The 19,319-nt window shown below is 53.1% G+C and overlaps 7 protein-coding genes across 7 annotated transcripts; 5 read left to right on the top strand and 2 right to left on the bottom strand.

Moving 5' to 3' along the window:
- Positions 1-742: 742 nt before the first annotated feature.
- On the top strand, positions 743-1,663 carry J7T55_011233 (uncharacterized protein; the record flags this gene model as incomplete). Its single annotated transcript, XM_053133115.1, has 3 exons — positions 743-1,098; positions 1,198-1,363; positions 1,424-1,663. The coding sequence occupies 3 exons, from the start codon at positions 743-745 to the stop codon at positions 1,661-1,663; spliced, it is 762 nt and encodes a 253-aa protein (XP_052988906.1).
- A 203-nt stretch (positions 1,664-1,866) lies between these two features.
- On the bottom strand, positions 1,867-2,413 carry J7T55_011234 (uncharacterized protein; the record flags this gene model as incomplete). Its single annotated transcript, XM_053133118.1, has 3 exons — positions 1,867-2,020; positions 2,136-2,248; positions 2,348-2,413. 3 exons carry the CDS (start codon positions 2,411-2,413, stop codon positions 1,867-1,869), a joined length of 333 nt encoding a protein of 110 aa, XP_052988907.1.
- A 921-nt stretch (positions 2,414-3,334) lies between these two features.
- On the top strand, positions 3,335-5,395 carry J7T55_011235 (uncharacterized protein; the record flags this gene model as incomplete). Its single annotated transcript, XM_053133119.1, has 3 exons — positions 3,335-3,373; positions 3,430-3,607; positions 3,708-5,395. 3 exons carry the CDS (start codon positions 3,335-3,337, stop codon positions 5,393-5,395), a joined length of 1,905 nt encoding a protein of 634 aa, XP_052988908.1.
- Positions 5,396-8,483: 3,088 nt separating this feature from the next.
- J7T55_011236 (uncharacterized protein) lies at positions 8,484-10,669 on the top strand (the record flags this gene model as incomplete). The annotated part of the gene is made up of 2 exons (XM_053133120.1): positions 8,484-9,465; positions 9,534-10,669. 2 exons carry the CDS (start codon positions 8,484-8,486, stop codon positions 10,667-10,669), a joined length of 2,118 nt encoding a protein of 705 aa, XP_052988909.1.
- A 658-nt stretch (positions 10,670-11,327) lies between these two features.
- On the bottom strand, positions 11,328-12,233 carry J7T55_011237 (uncharacterized protein; the record flags this gene model as incomplete). Its single annotated transcript, XM_053133121.1, has 4 exons — positions 11,328-11,454; positions 11,512-11,675; positions 11,743-11,960; positions 12,203-12,233. 4 exons carry the CDS (start codon positions 12,231-12,233, stop codon positions 11,328-11,330), a joined length of 540 nt encoding a protein of 179 aa, XP_052988910.1.
- Positions 12,234-13,409: 1,176 nt separating this feature from the next.
- J7T55_011238 (uncharacterized protein) lies at positions 13,410-14,732 on the top strand (the record flags this gene model as incomplete). The annotated part of the gene is made up of 1 exon (XM_053133122.1): positions 13,410-14,732. One exon carries the CDS (start codon positions 13,410-13,412, stop codon positions 14,730-14,732), a length of 1,323 nt encoding a protein of 440 aa, XP_052988911.1.
- Positions 14,733-15,604: 872 nt separating this feature from the next.
- On the top strand, positions 15,605-16,879 carry J7T55_011239 (acid protease; the record flags this gene model as incomplete). The annotated part of the gene is made up of 1 exon (XM_053133123.1): positions 15,605-16,879. The coding sequence occupies one exon, from the start codon at positions 15,605-15,607 to the stop codon at positions 16,877-16,879; it is 1,275 nt and encodes a 424-aa protein (XP_052988912.1).
- Between the last annotated feature and the right edge of the window lie 2,440 nt (positions 16,880-19,319).

Raw genomic sequence — 19,319 nt, forward strand, 5'->3', positions numbered from 1 at the left:
AACCAGACTTTTAATGCCCTTAAGACATGCGTTAGGTAAAGACAGCAATTGAATTATGTTATTGACCAAAGATCATATCAAGAAATCGCTTCAAGTAACTGAGTTGGGAGTCAAGAATTGTATCTGATTCTCAGCTGAACGTCCCGCGTAAGGTGGTAGCACTGAGATTTCGAAACGGGGGCGGGTCACGGCCTGCGTACAGCTGAAAGCATGAGACAGTTTATGTCATGTTGGTGGTCACATGCTATATTGGGTGTTATTACTACCCATCAACAATCTTTAATTAATTATCCTTAATGGGAGATGCTGCGTCAGAGCCCACGCCGCCACGAGCCCGAAAGGGTGACCACGCTTGAGAACTGGGTGGAAATTTGCTTGTAAGAGGTGTCGCAGATATGTCCTCGAAAAGGTTGTGTGTTGCAACCTGAGGGACAACAGTCAGCAGATGTCTCAACGTTTGGAATCTATGTGTGCCGCTGACGCTCTTTATTTTGGGGCCAGTCAGCTTATGTCGCCCCCTTAGGAAGTACTGAGCTGATGCATATCAGCGTGCGTCGTTGCTAGCTGCGTCTATCCTTCTTGTATAAATGCCAACACGGGAGATTGTGGCGTTCTCAAAATGGAGACATTATGTTCAGAGTATCTCTTCCCATACAAGCCCCGACATATCATTGGACACAGTCTAGAAATACCGTCATTTACTCGTTATCATCTGTCTCACCTGCCAAACAAGTTAATCAAGATGGCCGCAAATTACAACAAGGTTCAGGTCATGTACACGCGATGGCGACGAGTGCACCAATGTGACAAGAACGGACAAGCCATCCCACATCAACACGACACTGGCTTTATGAAGGACTGCAAAAGTGACTTGAAAAGATTAAAGACAGTCCTTAGCGGAGCCTATCACTTCTCCTCAACAGATTACAAAATCAGACGACAACGTAACACACTCGGGAAGAAGATGACACCAACATCCGCCCAGGTGACCGACTCCATTGCGAAGCTTGCGGCCGGAATGGACCGAGATGATCTCTTCATCTTCTACTACGTGGGCCATGGCGGGCGAGCTCCTGGAGGAAAGCTCTCACTGTCAGGGTAAGTTTCCAGGATCTCTACCCGAACTCTGATTCCTTCCCCTCATGGTGCAAATCGCATGTCTCCGGCTAATTTAAAATCCTCTTGTCTCACACACAGAAACAAATATGATATTGAATACGATGATATACACAAGACGCTTATGAGTCTACCCTGTGATGTTCTGGTCATCATGGACTGTTGCCACGCAACAAATGTCAAAGGGCCCGCTACATCAAACAAGCTGCTACCACCTCCATCGAACGCCGGACGTCCTAAGAAACTTGTAAGAAATCCAGAATCACATCCTTTGCAAACTCTGTTCAGCTAACATCTACTCTCGTAGAACTTCTTGGGCGCTTGCATGGCATACGACTCTACCACAGGAAACCCACAATGCACCATGACGAGCCTTCTTACTGCGGCGCTCATGGAGGTTAAGGACCAACCAACCACCGTGTTCAGAATCACAGGCGAGATGGACGAGAAGACAAAGTCGGTCAGGATGACCGGTAATGGGGTCGGAGGCGTCCACTATGCTCCGTTGGAGACCGAAGGGGGTGATATAACTTTGGCACCCATCTAGAGACTTGCGAGGATATGATAGCATTGCCATGATTTAGGTTTCTTGTTATGAGCGAAGAAATTCGATTCTCCCTTGCTCTCAAATTACAACGCGATGTTTTCATGGTTTTGATTTGTGAAGTGCATCTCGTAATATGATCGAGCGATCACTATTTCATCGTGCCACCCAAGGATGCTTGCAGTAGTGATACTCTCTCGATTTTCTCAGGCTCTTTCGAAACCGCCCACAAGCCTGTCCTTGGAAGTATCAATAGGGTGGAATACAAATGGCTCCGAGAGATACTGAAGGTACTCCCGGTAGAGCTCCTGCACATGCGATGATTTCTGATGCGCACGGTAGTCCTGCTCGCTGGTGAACCTTGCCCAGCGGTCTTTCGGTTAGCTCTGGACACTTCGAGGCTGGCTCGGGGCTTGGTTCTCCTTGCCCACAAGCGACTGACTTTCGCAGGTGGCAATTAGCAATCAGTACTCACTTTTCAATGAAAACAAATTCGTCTTTGCCCTCGACTTTGTACCACCGGTAGATTTGGGCAGCAGGCTCCAGCTCTTCGGTCGCCTTGGCTACACGGGCAAAGAACTCGACCACCTAACCATATAAATGGTGGATATTAGCACCCAGGCGAGGCGCAATGCCAGCACATGAAAGAAGTAGGCACGATGGTATCTAGTAGTGTTTGTTGCGCACCTTTTCTTGGTTCTCAGGTTTAACCGCCAAGGTCGAAACAGAGTAGTAGGCATCTTGACTCGCCATGGTGGCAAAGAGTCCCGTGGTTACAGTCGAAAACGAGATATTATAACCGAAAAGTGTTCCGTGTGAGTTGGGATGCCTGTAGGTGGAATAGGACACTTTGTAGTAAGGTTAAAGGGCGCTCGCCATGCCGTCGGACTGCCGAAAAATATGTAGAGGTGAAAGGTTTCAGAACGAGTGACTTCGGTCATCCATGGCGTCACGCAGCCAGCAGGATGGTAGTTGGCAGTTTAGCGCAATCCCACGGCGACATTGCTCCACATGCATACATGTTGGTGGTGAGAAGGCAGAGTACAATGGGGGCCAGCTGCTGTGGCCGCTAAGGTCCGTACAGAAACCATGCCGAATTTGGTGCCTCAGCTTACCTGGCAACCTTGAATAGCATGCGTGCTTCGGAATCGAGAATACAACTTGATCCATGCCTCCTATTATGTACCAGGGGAAATTCCTGGCAACATACACGCAACTGTAAACACAGTGCTTGATGGCTCGGCAACCAGAGCATTGGCGGTAGGTAAAAACCAGTTCAATGGCTTCAACTCTCTCGGGCCCAAGAAGGAGAGTATCTCTACAGACTATCAAGTTCTTCCTGAGCGGATTCAGGAAACACCATTGCGATGCTAGTCGAATAGAAACGACGTGACGCGATTATAAACCAAGCATTTGCAGGTCTGACGCAGCTGCTCTGATCAATGAAGAAGGCGGTGAGTGGGTGCTGTGTACAGCCGAGGCTTCCCGCCCAAAAAAGTCTGGCTTTCTGCCGGCCATTTGCTCTGCAGATTTGGAGCTCGCAGGGCAGATGCTCTCCCCTGTACTTCGCGACAGGCCTTGTTTCTACATGCATTGCTCCCTCCGCATTCCTTCTCCTGCCCACGACCTCCCCTCTGACCTCCCTCTCATTCATGTTCCAGTCAGCTCGCCACCATGGAAGAGCTCTCCATGCCTTTCTCCGGCCTTGCACCCGTCTGAGCCCGGCCAACGGCATCCCCAACCGGACATGTCTCGGGCCCCTCCAACAGCAGCGATCATGGACGAGGAAGATGGCTGCCAACCGCTCTCTCTATGAAGCTGAAACTGCTGTAGCCACGGAGCTCAAGAACACGGGTGTTTTCGCGCCGCGGAAGAAAAAGGGCAGCAAGAAAGATCCCAAGGCCCCTGACGGGTCAAGAGTCAACATTGTCGATAAGAAGCTTGTCAGTACGTCTGCCCACTCCCTTCCACCCTCCTACACCTCCTTCCAAAAAGTGCGCTCTTTGCACAACCGAGACAGGACAGCGCTGATCAAGAAGCTTCACAGGCGACGTGATTTCATATCTCAAACCCTCTCTCCAACGACACAAGGGATGCGATCTGGTATCCATCTACCCCGGCGCGGGCCTCTTCTCCAAGGCCCTTCATGATGCAGTCGGGCCCCGGTCTCACCTGCTGCTCGAGCCCGATGAAGACCTCTACGAACCCTTCCTCAAGCCTCTACTCAAGAAGAAGAACGTCAAGTTGATCCCCAAGTCTGGTATCATCTGGCAAGAACTCCAGGAGGCTCTCACTCCCGAGAACCTGCCCAATCAAGTTGAATTCGACCGCCTCGACCTCAACAAAGACCCCCCGAAAAACGATACCCTCCTCGTCGACATCAACCTATCCATGTACCCCAAGAAACAATACAATCTTTTCGACTCCATGTCGCGCATGATCCTGTACCAACTCATCACGTCCATCCGCACCTCGACCCAATTCCAAAAGTACGGCCAGGTGCGCATGCTCGTATGGATCCCGGATGATGAGAAGACCACCATAATACCACGTGTCATACAATTGAGGAAGCGAGGCGCCATAGAGGCCGAATTGATGACGGAGTACATTGCCGAAGTGTGCGGCAAGGACGGAACTCTTGACGATGCAGACGAGGGTGTCAAGGGGAGGAACGACAAAGTTCGGCCACATCAACTCAACTTCGAAAGCCTACGCCAAGCCATGGTCCGCATGCGGGACAGCGGAGTTAAGACTCCCAGGGGCAGGGAGACGAGACTGCTGCGGCAGTTTAAAAAAGAGGGCATCTCCTTGGACACTCCGTTCCCCTTGACCCAGGAAAGCTTCTCATACGACAAGTCCTTCCAGGCCGAGCTCGAAGACATGCAGAGGCAGTTCGATACGGGGCGGCTAGAAAAGGGCACGAAAGCAGGCCGCCGGTTCAAGATGCTCGGTAATTACAACCGCTGGATCGACAAGCTCGGCGGCAGGCTCCTGGAATTTACACAGCAGCGCGACGCCGCAGCCGAGGTGCGGAGACAAGCAGACCAGGCCGAGGCCGACGGGGAAGCCGAGCGCGCGCAGGAGCTGCTAGAAGAGTCGAAGCGGCTCAACGACGAGTACAACCGCGCCGTGAGGCAGCTGGCCGACTATGTGCTCTCGCAGCTGGCCCTGCTGCGCGACCATCTGCACGTGCTGCGGCAGCCGGAGGAGATGGGCCCCGTGCTGTCGTGGGACCGGCGGCCGTGGGAGCCGCTGCGCGTCAAGGCGACCGAGTTCTTCCCCAACCAGCCCTGCGCGCTGATCGACATCCAGCCCAAGGCGCCGCACAAGCTGCTGCGGCACGTGGGGCCCGGGACGACCAACGCGGGCGACATCTTCGACCTGATGCTCGGCGTGATCATGACCAACACGGTCGTCCCGCTCATCGACAACATGGACCTCATCTGGCCGGGCGCCAGCGAGGGCATCGAGCCCCTGTGCAAGTCCCTCGTCGACCCGGCCCGCGGCGGCACCCCGCTGACGGGCGAGGCCGCCGTCGGGAGCCGCGCCGCCAACCAGGTCCAGCTGCTCGAGCTGCTCGAGCAGTTCATGAAGTGGCCGTTCATGCCCAGCTACGCCGACCTCGTGGGCCGCCTCGAGGACGACAGGCTGGTGGACGACTCCAGCCTGACTGGGATTGAGGAAGATGGGCCTGGGGGCATTGGGATGGGGAATACTACCATTGATGCATTCTAGGTGTCCTTTTGGTTGCAATCGGCGTAGAGGTTGCTGGGTGGGTTTGCATATTTTGGAGTTGTCTGCATCTACGCGTGTGCATATAGAAATCATCGAATCTACAAATCGCATACTCTACATGCTGAAATTCTTACTCTAGAGGCCACTTTCTTTTCAGCCCCATGTCCAGATCTTGGCCTCAACTATGGTCGACTCATTCAACTCAGGGTGATCAGATCAAGAACGGGCCGTGCAGCTGTGCACTTGAGTGATAATATCAAGGGCTCGCGCCTTCGCGGTACCTTCCGTGGCGTTAGGCCTGGGTAAGGTCTGGTAGCCAGGGATGCTGTCAAGGTAGACCCTGCAAGCAATGGTCTTGCTTTTGGGCTTCCCGGCGAGTTGGGTGCCTCCTTCAAAACAATGGGCAGGCCACGAGCCCTGATGCAGTGATGTTGTCTCTCGTGCTGGTTTATTCGTGGCTTGCGTGGCATAAGATGTAGCTCCGACCTACCAGAAGATGTTATAGATGCTTTTATTTGCGGGAAACCTCCGGAAGAGCTCTGTGCTACTAGGAAGGATTCGATCAATCGGGTTGCTGCAGTCCGGCGAGGATATCATGCACTGTCAACCTTTGTGAAGGTAAAAATACACGTTGAAGATCCTCATCAACACCGGTGGAAGATCTAGAACACGACACAGCAGCTGGTGCGTCGGGACATTGCAGCTCTCCCAGGCCACCGGGAACACGGGAGTTTGGCGTCGCAGCTTGCGATTGATGCGGTCAACCGTCTCATGTTTGAGATGCCGTGGCCGCCGTCGCACCTGGTTCTGGAAATATTTGATTAGCTGAGCGGGGGACGGAACGAGGAGCGACCGCGTTGGTCATTTCCTCTTGTTTCCAGGCTCCAGATAGATGCGTGTCTCGGAGGCGCGGGCGTCGATCCAAGACATGGGCAGTGTGTTGACTTGGTTCAATCAAATCGGCAGGTAGTCGCCGATGTCGAATCTCTCGGCCGGTAGATCAAGAGAGAGCGCACGGCCATCCGTCATGCTCGGGCGGTTTGATGTCGACAGGTTTTGACGTCCATGAATGGATTGCCTTTTGCCTGGAGCAGTTTGGACAGGCAAAACGTCTGATGCAGGCTTCAGGAGTCGCATCTGTCGTCTGAATCGGGCAAGGCGGCGTGTCTGGAGCGGGCAGAGAGAGTCGGGAGTCTGGGTGTCCAGGTCGCCAAGGATCTAAATTAAGGTCCCATGGACTGCTCCGCTCCCCCAGTGGGCTGGACCGATCTCCCATCATGCCGTCCACAGTTCCATGGTTTAGCTTGTGGGGGGCTATCGGGGGAGCCCCTGAGATCGGCCACCTTAAGTTGAAGTCAGTGCAGAGCGTGGCATCACGCAACGTTTTTTGCGCGATGTCAACGGTGGTGGATGATGGTGACATCGCTAATGGATGAGTGGGCAATACGTGATTGAGGCGGCGATACGAGGGTTGCTGACTGAGGGTTTGACTCAATCTGTCGCGATGGGCTGCTCGTGTGGCTGCTGATGGCTGATGATGATCTACCTCAGGGGCTTGCATGAGGCGCCCGTTATGAAAGGATGGTGGCTCGCTGTAGCACCGTTTTTCTAGGCTACCGTTTCCTGGCTGCCGTCTTCTCGCTCTCCGTTCATACCAGGCAGTCAGGCAGTCAGGCAAATCAATCAGCCAAGATAGGGAGAGCCGTTTCGACAGTTACTGTTACTGCATAGTAATTCCAAAGCTGGGTGGGTGTGGTGACAGGTGACAGGAACAGGAAGTATTCCGCCCTGCGCGTGACTGAATGTCTCACCAACCCTTTCTTAATGCCGGCAGACAGGAGCCCCTCTGTCTCTGCTTGTCCATCGTGAGGTGAGGTTGGAGTGTGAAACGTGGTCTGCCCCGCCATTCCAGAGCAGCCATGCTGGACTGAACACACTGCCCGACTGCCCGACTGACAGACAGAGGGCACACTATCCCGGAGGTTGGGTTCTCTGGTGAGACAGCCCTGCAGAAAATCTGAGTCTGCGTGGTTCGCCCATGAAATCATGGTGACTGTCTTGCACGGCAATAATTGTCCGCACACATGACTTTGAGTTCGAACTGCTGTTTGTAGTCGATTTAGCCTCGAGATACGGAGTTCACAGCATCAAGATTTAAGAATAAGCTCGACGTAGAAACGAAGCGAGCGGCGCTAGATGGGAAACGCCAGAGAAGCGAAAGGAACGAAACGGTCTGGATTGGGTCGGATCCCTGCACAGAGAGCCCCATTAGGACCCCTGCGACTTCCTTCTATAGCGTGCTCTTGCCCATCCGAGGCGGGCTGTGCCTGCCTGATCGCCAATCGCCTCGCTGGGGAAGGCACGGAAGGTTGGCACACGGCCACACGGACACACGGTAGCAGGTTTTTTTTGGTAGGAAGGCAGGAGGCAGGAGGAACTATCCTTCTTGCTGCGACCGTGCCATTCACCGTGGCCCGTCTGGCCCGTCCGTTTGGGCCGTTGGCTTGCTCTTTCCCCTGGCTAGTCCAGCCGCTGCGACTGCAACCTGCACCTGCATCTGCATTTTGAAGGCCCTTCGTCCTTAGCCTTGGCCCGTTTTTTTGCCTGGGGTTGGGGACCGTCTTGCAAATGTGCCCAGACTTTCCCTCCCACGCAGCAGCAACCCTTTGACCGTGTCTGCCTTCCACCGACTTTACCTTGACAGTCTCCCACCTTTTGTCGACTTCGTCTCCGTCTTCGATCACGGCCTGAACTGGACCAAACTCTACTGTCGTGTCCACTCGTGTCCTGCCCGTAGAGAGGCAGCCTGCCAGACCCGGCATTTCTTTCCTTGGCCCTCTGTCGATCTTTTGCTCTGCCCTGCCCAGTACTGCACCTCGGTTCTTGGCCATCTCAAGTCCACCCTGTCGTTCTCTCGCGATACCAGTCGACAGCAAACCGACCCACCGACAGGCTTGCGACCACGTATTCGGCATATTGTCTCCCCCGACGGCTTCTTCTCAAGTCTCTTTCCTTCGCTTCTGACGCACGCGGCCGATCGGTTAACAAGAATGCGCCCATGCGTTGGAGGGCCATGATCTCATCCAAAATGCGCTCTCCCGCATTTCCCCCACGCCGGCCCTCCGCCATTGTGCGATACCTTGTGCCCGCTATAATAATCATCACCCTCTTCTACTACTTCAGCGGGCCCCAACAACCACAACCACCCTCCATACCTCCTACAACATGGGTAGCGCCGCCTAATTCTCTCCCGCAACAAGCCTCGGGCCAGCTTAGCCACGAGAGCCCTGCCGGCAAGTCCCCCGACCAGCCTTCCGACTCGGGCGCGAAACAGCACCACGATTCCAGCCAGGGCAGGCCACAGGCTGCCCAAGAACCAATAGTAGAGACAAAACCAAAAGAGGAGGAGACGCTGCAGCTGGACCATGGCAAGAACCCAGGATCGGGAGGAGGCAGCGGCAGCAGCTCCGGATCACAATCCTCCGGCAAAGGCGCCCACCCCATCGATCGACTCATCGATCTGGCCGACAAGCAATTCGCCGACCAGTTGACCCAAGAATCGCACACCCTCTCCGAAGCCGCCGCTGCCTACCGCCAGCGCCGCGGCCGACACCCTCCACCTGGCTTCGATCAATGGTATGCTTTCGCAAAGGAGCAAAATGCAGTCATGGTTGAGGCCTTCTGGGACCAGATCTACCACGATCTGGAGCCCTTCTGGGCACTCCCTGCCCAGGAGATCCGCAGGGGCGCCTGGGACTACGAAATGACCATCAATGTCAGAGACGGCAATGCATCAGCCAAAAGCGACTGGTTCTGGACCCAGATCTGGTTGAACCTCATCAAAACGATCGAGCACCTGCTGCCAGATATGGATATTGCACTCAACGCGATGGACGAACCTCGATTGGTGGTGCCCTGGGAGGACATAAATGCACACATGAACAAGGCAAGCGCGTCGAGGAGCATGGTGCCGGCCAAAGATGCCATCAACGAGTTTGAGCACCTCAAGGCACCCGGTGAAGGGCCCGATCGCTTGGTCCCGTTGCCTGAGAAGAACTGGGAGGGAACGAGTAAGTCATGTCCACGCTGAACGAGCTGAGACTACGTGAGACCCTTGCTGAAATGTTTCTCCTTCTAGAACCCTACTGGAACATCGTCCAGCGCGGCTGCGCACCCGACAGCGCTGCCCGGAAAGCAGAGATGATGTCCGACTTTGACCACGCACCGACTTTCAATCCTGCCTTCGCAGAGCCTCACATGTATCAGGGATACGTTTCGAACTACACCATGTCCACCCAGGTCTGTCACCAGCCCGACCTCCAGGGCCTCAATGGCATATTCATCGAGCCCTTGACCGTGTCCGCAACCAAGACGCTGTTCCCCATGTTTGGCGGTTCCAAGCTCGCGGTGAACAACGAGATCCTCCTGCCCGCGCCCATGTACTGGAATGAAGAAGAGAGATTTACCGGCGGCAACCAGCACGGTGTGGACTGGCCACAGAAGACAAACGGAGTCATCTGGCGAGGTGTTGCGACAGGTGGTCGCAATCGAGAGAACAATTGGCGCGCATTCCAACGACACCGGTTCGTGGCCATGAATAACGGCACAAAGATCGGCAGAGCCGAGGATTGGACCGAGCTACCGGTTAATTTTGAGCTACCTTCTGCGAAATATGGCCTGACGGCCCAGAAAGCGACGACGCCCGGCTCCACACGGACCAAGCTCGGCCCCTGGGTGGACGAGTGGGCGGATGTGGCATTCGTGGATCTGATGTGCGTGGAGGAAGAAGAGGGCGGGCAGTGCAAATACACGTCGCCCTATTTTGAGGTGCAGCAGGGTGTGACCCTGGCGGAGCAGTTCAACTGGAAATACCTTCCCGACATCGACGGCAACTCCTTCAGTGGTCGATACCTGGGCTTCCTCCGATCGACTAGTCTCCCGGTCAAGGCGACGGTGTGGCGAGAGTGGCATGACAGCCGGCTGATAGCATGGAAGCACTTCGTGCCCATGGACAACCGGTTCTCGGACTGGTTCGGCATTATGGAGTACTTCCTTGGGTACAAAGACAGCGACAAGGAGGTGAAGGGCCATGACGAGCAGGCTGCCAAGATTGCCGCCGCGGGCAAAGAATGGGCCGAACGTGTCCTGCGAAAGGAGGACATGCAGATTTACGTGCTACGGCTCTTGCTGGAATACGCGCGGATTAGCGATGAGAGACGAGAGAAGATGGGATGGGTGGGAGACCTGGTCGATACCTCCAAAGCTGACAGCTGAGGTATCTAGGTACGGTGCACGCTCCATGACACAATATTGTACAAATCACAAGAGGAAAACAGAGCGACGAGGTGTCATGCGGCACCTACATGCGATACACGGGAGACGTCGAGGGCATATCAGCCCTCCTCCCTGGACTGAGCAGGTTAAGTTTATTGTTTTTTTGGTGGTCACGGCGTGACCAAGGCATTTGCATCAGGGTTGGGATACCTCTCTAGTTTATACGTAGTACAGTTCAGAAGGGCTACCACTACACCTGGAGTTTGTGGCGCTGAACATTGAATGGGCTCACGGCTTTTTGGAACAGCTTTAGCTAGAATGCGATGTTGAATTGCCGCCGTTTGTTGGCTCGCATTGTGGCTGTGGATGTCTGGCTGAAACGAAATGAACTCGTTCACTCCTCACCGATGATTATATAATTAAGCATTTGAGCCACAGTAGATAGAAAGCTTTTCGAACAGCTGATTTAAGTCTTCATGCATAAAGGCCCTACACTCCACTTCAACGGCACGTCCAACTTCCCAATTCATGCACTCAAGACTGTTGCGAGCTAAGGCCCCCACGGGGGAACCTCAACGGCAAATCGAGCATGATTACTGAGATGAAAGGTCAAAATCAAAGAACATAAGTAGATGGCATCACGGGTTGGATTCTCAACTTACTCAGCATTCTTGACAGCCTTTTCAGGATCTTCCAGAGCAAACTGTTTACAGTAGTCGACACCGTAGCCGTAGTCGGTAGTGCCTAGTACATCTCTAAAGTGCGTCGCCTCATGGACAATCGTGCTGAGAATCCTATCGTGAGAAAGCATTTCTTCCTCCGCGAAATGGAGGCTAACTTACTCCCATTGGTTACGATGCTGCCCGGAAGGCGGAACAATGGCCTCGTTGAAGTACACGCTGCAGATCCTGACGTCTCCGTATGTCCCACCGATCGTTGCGATGACGGCGTCGCTCACGCAGGAGCAGTCATATCTGAATGTTGTGGCCAGGTCGGGCGCGAATTTCTAGAAACATTTGGTCTTAGTATCTTTTGCCTCCCAGAAAAGGCCTCTTGACAACAACATGACGAACCTTGAAAGCAGTCAAGACCCGATTGTACCGTTCCGTGCTGAAAGCACCGTACCAGGTTGTTTGGATCTCGCTGCCATTGGGGTTCGCTTCCAGGTGCTCTATGGCCGCATAGGACTTATTAGTGGCCCGGTCGATGGCCACCTCGAGAGTGGATATCTGCGCGTCGGTGCATGATGTGAATGTCACGGCGCCGGTGCCGGACAGCAGAGGCAAAACACCTAATATATAAGAAATACGCATTCTCACTTGATTCCAAAAAAGCACACAAATAATTAAGAGTCTGGCAGCAGGTTTGAGATCTAAGTGTTCCAATACGGGTTTTCGGGGGGAATGCCCAACAATTTATATACTATGGTAAAGCAGGTGGTTTGCTCTCACCCTTGTCTCTTGGCACCCATCTTTTTAGGAAGGTCGTGAGCAGGCGACCTCAGACATGCCGTTCACGGGGATTGCTCCGTACATATGCAGTTACATTGGATAACGGGTTCCATTGCAGCTTGCTTGGCGAGCTGGCTCTCGGCCGGGATCCGTGTATTCTATGGCTTCTCGTATTGACGAGAGTCGGTATGGGCCGCAGTAGTTCGGGTGATCGCAAATATGTTGTCGTTCCAAATATTGAACTCTTCATTCCCGGGCCAATTGTGCTCTGTTTTGGTCGTTTCAAACTTCCTGTCGAGCTCGTATGAGACCTGCTGGCAACGATTTAGATCATTCGCTCGCTTGAGGGCGAAAATCTGGGCAAGCAGGTCTTCTTGATCAGATAATGTCGTATTGTCATAGCTTGAACCAATTCTGGATTCGTGGCGTTCTGCCCTGATTCTCTGTGACTGCGCTTGTGTGTATATGTACATGAGGCCCCATGAGGGCCGGATTGGCAACGCAACGAACTCATAGGGACCGGCTCCTGGAACTCAATTCCACAGCAATGCCCGCAACTAGCATGCAGCCCAGGTGAGTTCCAAAGGAGCGGTCCCTGCGAGTTCGATATCCGATCTTGAAGATTTCCGTCTCTGCGTAGAAACAAGGTCTATGCTGCTCAGAAGGATTCAGGCAAGGCTTTGGAAGGCAGATAGGTAGGAAGCAAGGGTGCATATGAGTATCTGTGACAGTTCAATCGAGACAGCCAAACGACATCACATCGACCTTGTGTAGTTTCATATTCGGCAGGATGTTTGTATCGATTTGGATCTGGCCGCCCCGAGAGTCTATGTTGATCAAAATTAGCCGCCCGGCTCGGCTCAACCATTACGAGAGGAAGAGGGAACACACAGAAAGAGGTAGAGAGGCAGTGAGGGAGAGGGAGAAAAGAGAAAAAAGATGGCTTCTGGCTTAGCTTCCAAGCGTAGTCGGCCAGGCATACATGGTATACCACAACCGAACAAAGTCCATTTTTGTCTTGTTGGACTGCAATCAGAAGGGATTGCAGTAAATGGCAGTGGTGCACTAGCCAGTACGTGTGAACCTGGATTGACCACTCAGGAAGTTGAAAGAATTGTGGGTTAGGGATACTGTTACTGGCGCAGCCAGACCCGTTTGGCGCACTGCTGCCTTGGAATGGCGGAGCACCCAGTCAGCAGCCTTTATAGCTGACACCCTCACCCTTGAGTGAGCCTCAAGAATCACTCTGCCAGCCGTCAAAGCCGCCAGGTCACACCTATAACACCATCATGTCTTTGCTCACAGATCTCCCCGCCGAGCTCCGGCAGCATATCATACGGCTGATCCCTGGCAGCGTGCCAGAAGAAATCCGGCTCGACTACACTGGGTGGCCCGACCCAGTCGATCAACTGCTTCTCACTTGCAAGCTGCTCCGCGCTGATACAATCCAGCTCATGAGCACATGGTCGTTCGACTGTCTCATCCCGCGCAGCGACGATATTAAACGCCTTCCCCGTCTCATCTGCGCCATGCAGACATTGGGCCTTAAGAACAAGGTCCGCAAGATTCGCCTGCTGATCTGGTCCAATATCGAGATTGAACACGTTCGCCCTCTTGGTGACCACAATTATTGCGGCGGTGAGCTCCGTAGGATGGGGCAGGTATGGATGAAGGCTCTGCGGATGCTGCCCCCTGGCGATATCAAGACCGTTGTTATCGATGTGACCCCTTTGCCTCAGACGATGATCGAGCGTCACCCGAATTTGGTCCGTGCAAATCTCATAGAACCGCGGACGCAGATTTTCTTGTCGGAAAACTGGCACGTGATTTGGTTCATCATCATGCTCCTAAAACGATTCTTCAAACCCAAGGAGTTCAAACAACCCTTGGCCTGGCCCTGGAAGGCGATGGGGGAAGGAGAAGGCAACGCCGATCTGCCGCAGGAACCTGCCTGTTGGGAGCGTCCGGCAAGACTTGTGTTAGGCGGCCAGTTTGGAGAGCGCTCTAGATCGACAATTAAAACATTGCTGAACACTGCTGGGACTGCCCCAGAGCGGGATAAGCTCAGCATATGTAACTTCCACGGCACTGTTTACGACGGGGAGATGCCCGCACGTCTCTCACTGCACCGTCTGGTCCAGAGATGCGGCATCCACCTGGAAACCAGCGGGTCGACGGAAGACTACGCGCTTGACGTTTCTGGTATCACATTGCCGGAGGGTCCCCAGACGAACGACGTCGAGCCGGACAAGGACTTCTCGGCCCTGAGTCCTCTAGCTGTGTCCAAGAACAGCGCCACCGCCTACTACGTCCACGCCTTGGAGGATGAAGCCAGTGCCCGGGCAGTGGTTATCAAACTTCTCATGTTCGCCGTCGACAGTCGGAAATCCGCTGATGCAAGGCTGTGTTTGGATTTTCTTCTGGCACTGCCACCCAGGCGGGACCTTGTACACGAGCTTTGTCGGGATCTCGGGCTTGGATCGGAAAATGTGTATGGTGAGTACGAGGAATTCATCCGGGTTACGTCGCCGCCTGAGGGCAAAATAGACCGGGCTTTGGAGCAGCCGATGGAAGTACTCTCGATCGGCCACGCCGTAGCGCAAACTGAGTAATCGGCTTGGTGTTCTGAACAACACAACATGCAACAGCAAATTATGCGATGTTAGCTCAAGGCAACAAGTTCAGAATGTTTGTTCCGCGATACATTTGCGTACCCATTGCCTGATGTGTCTTACCATACCCTGAATCGCGTAGTTCTGAAAGCAAGAAATTTCTGGACATATTCATAGTAGCTATCTTGGAGTGATCAGATTGCCGCTGAGGACTTCACAAGGCTTAGGAATTGTTGATATTTAAGCTTTTTCATGAATTTGCATCAAATTTCAACACTCCGGATATGGCCCCCTAGCCCCCTGCTCTATTCCAACTAACGAAGCCAAGGATGGGGCTGACAGGACAATTGTGAGAATACACGGGCCAGCGAATCAAAGCTCTGTTTTACAGCGAGGGGAACAGCATCAGGTCTGACAACACTCACGCGTCTCCTGATCCTACCGTACCGTAGCCCCATGACACTAAGCCCGGGCTTACTATTGAGCTGTGAAATACACGATGGAGCCAATGATGAGCGGTAGTTCTTGACAATAGCTGCATGTCCTCCACAGCTCTCCACGCGTCGATTTGAAATGGTAAGGGTTGCTTTTGACTGATTAAGCAAAGGTATTTCTAATTGCAGGAATACCTGCGCCACATGGGGCTGCCTCGAGAATTGACGAGGGAGCCAATGGCGTCCAAAGAATGCAATGTCCGTGGGTGAGAGTCTTCTGCTTTCGCAAAATGATGGATGGACTGAAAAGAGACAGGAAGTCTATCCAGCAGCATACATGCATATAAAAAGCAGCAATTATCTGCTCCTGAACGGCTTGTGCCAATGCAGACTTCTTTGATTTTTCATTTGCCCCAAGTTCCTTACATATAATCCACCATGAAGACCGCAGCTGTTCTAGCCCTGCTCGCCAGCGCTGGCCTTGTTTCTAGCATCATTGCCCCCATCCGTCGCCGGCAATCTTCCGATCCGTCATCTCTCATTTCGACCCAAAATGGAGTCACGTTCGAGGTCGAGATTCAAATCAACAACCAGACCTTCTATGTCATCCCCGACACGGGCAGCAGCGATCTCTGGGTCCCAGTAGCCGACTTCCAGTGTGTCCATCCAGCCAGTAACTACGAAATTCCGCAGGAAGAATGTCACTTTGCAAACATGTTCCAGGTGCCGAATACAACCGAATACGTCGCAAATCAAACTTTTGGCGTGCAGTACGGCACCGGAATAGCCCTGGGAAAAGTGGCATACACCAATGTTACACTCAATGGCATCAAGATTGAGCATCAGAAGATCGGCCTCGTCGACCGCAGCAGCGACATGGGCGACGGAATAGGGAGTGGCGTCCTAGGCCTGGGATTCCCTTCCTTGACGTCCGCCCATCCCGGCTCGGAGCTCGACAACAGCACATTGCTGCTCAACCGTGCCGTCTACGACCCGGTGTTCGTTGGAATGTACAAGCAAGGGCTCGTGGCACCGTGGTACAGCTTCGCGATCGAGCGACCGCTCAAAAATTCGACGACCGGCCCGGGCGGATGGCTTGGCCTGGGAGAACTACCGCCGGTGGCGCATTCGGATGTTTGGGCAACTAAGCCCATCGAGGTCACAGAGGGCCTTCCCGATGTATTGACCGGCAGAGTGCGTCAGATCACGCTCATGACGTTGACTGTGGATGGTATCACCTGGGGCAGCTCTCCATCAACGGGCTCTCACACCACTAATTCAACTGCGTTCCAGGCCGTGGTCGACACCGGCAACCACTTGAACCTGCTTCCCACTACCATTGCAGAGGCTGTCAATAATGCTTTCAGCCCTCCGGGAGTGTTTGATGCGGATTCCCGTGTATACAATGTACATTGCAACGCCACACCCCCGGAGTTTGGCGTGGTTCTGGACGGAAAGACGTTCTGGCATCAGAATGAGGATCTCATTTACCGTCGTGTGGACGGACCCTGCTTCTCAAGTATTGCGCCTACTGCAGAGGGTGATGATGTTGGTCTCAACTTCCTGGGAGACGCTTTTCTGAGGAATGTTGTGTCCGTATTTGACTTTGGGAGGGAGGAGATGCGTTTCGCTTCCAGGGTCGACAGCAGTTCTGACCCAGCTCCGACGTACATCTCAGGCACTATCAGTCGAAATTGTGGCGCGGAATGGTAGTGTACCATTTTACTATTAGCTATCGCCATATGGTGCTTTTGAGGGGCTATTGGTGATACAATTCTCATGTAGTGGTAGATCCCATTTTCAGGCAGTCAGCTAGGTTGTCCATACCACCAGTCATGCCATCAATCTCTCGCTCAAATAAGCTTTCCAACGACAAGCCCCCTGAATTCTCGCCAAGAACTTGATCGTTGCATAGAATCTTCTGCTGTCTCGCTGTTCGAAATTGATGAATGATCGCGACCATACTCTCAGCATCATATAGACCCTCGCGTCTTCGAGATGCGGTGAGCAGCTCGAGAGCTCGGTTGCATACACTCTCGTCAGGACACTTCGCAGCCAGGGCGAAAAGCGGAGCTATAATTCCATTTTCCGATGAAAATGTACGCCGCTGGCAGACATGACCCTGCTCCGGCTCTGTGCCATCCTGTAGAGCATGGCTGAGTATCTTCTGGGCCATGTCCAGAATTTCCATGGCTCTGGGATTCGGTGACGCCCCAAAAATGTCATCATTGATGGGATAGTTCGCTTCGAGAAGCATCTTTGACACATGCCACTGAATTAGCAGGATCTGGGAGCCGGATTCTTTCCCTTCATTCTGTACCGTACCACACTTTGACTGCTTGAAGGCGGACAGCCAGGTATCAGACTGCTCCTGAAGAAGACGTTTCTGCTCCACTACGGATGTAGGCAGTGAGCCTTCTGCACAAAACTTATATTGCAGTTGGCTGGTGAGGAAATGAAAAAGAGAGTTCTGGAGTCTGATGAAAGCGTTGTAAGCTTCACCAAGACCCGAAAACGTGGCTGTGTCCGTTTCCACCTTCTTGGTTGATAGAACTAGATGAGGAACTCGGCCGTCGTCGAACATGGTAGCCTGTAGGTCCAGACTCTCGAAAACAAGAGAAAGAGCGTTCACGTCACCAGCATTGTCTTGGTCTTGACGGTGACGGCCCGCAGACAGCAAGTCCAAACCACTGTTCAAGTGACGCATTGCACCCTTGCTGTTGCCGAGAGCTGCTTCGAAGCAATAGAATAGGATGCAACAGATGAGAGCAGTCCTCAACGTCTCACGGTCAGGCCTCTCGATACGCCTTCTAAGAGCGTGAATGGCCCTGCCATATTGAGCCAGGGCACCATCCTTAGTGGTGCTATTCCCAAGCACAGCTGCGGTTGTGTAGTCAAGATGGAGTGAGCCAAGCGACACGAGAGCTTGCCGTACTACAGGCTCTGCGTGGCTTTGCTGAAGGACTGTATTTGTCCAGAAGTCGACGTTGAAGTGGCTGGCAATCTCATGAGCACCTCGTGTATAGAAGTAGTGAAGGACTTGGCGGTCTCTCTGGGATCCTGGGACTCTGTATGGGATTGCATAGCTGCTAATGGACATGACTGAATTGGTTATGGGATTCATGGTGACCGCGGATGCATTCTTCTTGCTGGTAGAAGCGTTTGGCATGGCTTTATCCCCGGCGTAGCCGTCGCATAGCCATCCAGCCCGAGTGCATCTTAGACATGACGGGCGAGCTTCGTCACATTTTATGTGCCTCTTGCTTTGATCCTATTAGACAAGTCCAGGTGAACATATGGTTTGAAGCAAGAACACCAGCTATCCGACTTACCGACAGGTTTGGCAGCCACTTCGCGTCCTTGGCGTGCTGGTCCTCGTCCTCGTCATTGTCACTTCGCTTTCTTCGTCCTTGCAGTGATCTAAAATCCGGTTCCAAGTTAACATTCAGGAGTCAAGCCCTCAAGTAAAAAGAAAAGCTGGCTGAGCCCCGCTTAGCGCTGACATCGGGAGGAAGCTGAGCCGCGTCAACGTAACAACAGCACTACAGCCAAATGACCAGTTCTAGATCCTTCTTGAAGAAACCCATGGCTGCTGCCAAGCATAAAAATCCCTGGCTTATAAGTCTTCGAACTTGTGTGCTCTTGATCTTCCGTAACTGTTGGGCTCACTTCAACCCGTAGGCCTTACAACATGGCTGGAAAGCCCTTGAGCCCTCTCGTGCGAAATACAATATGGCCGAAATTTGCATGATACACAATTAATTATTCATAGGAATTTCATGATTCCAATTAAAACCACTACAGCAGCAAGGATCCAAGGCATGGATCTCTTCACCGCCGCCTTCAGAATGCCGCGTCTGAGATACTGCCATGCTAAATGCATCTCTTTGGTGTCGTTTTCGTGTGGAAAACTAGCTTCTGGCACTTCTTTGTCTAAGAAGCGGCACTTGTATGAGGTATTAGCAAAACAAACCACCCTGGGACAAGGGCATCACCTGCAGGGGTCACTCACTAGAGGCTCCCAGCCGTCGCCCAGTCTGAAAACACACAGCCTGTCCGTTGGTACCATTGTTCGGACCATATCATGATGCTCACTATAATATCTCCGTAAAACCTGTGTCTTCCTCGCGTCCTGCGCTCGGCACCGCATTGC

This window comes from Diaporthe amygdali, assembly GCF_026229845.1.
Source record: "Diaporthe amygdali strain CAA958 chromosome Unknown NODE_35_length_488319_cov_65_809586, whole genome shotgun sequence".
Classification (NCBI taxonomy): domain Eukaryota; kingdom Fungi; phylum Ascomycota; class Sordariomycetes; order Diaporthales; family Diaporthaceae; genus Diaporthe; species Diaporthe amygdali.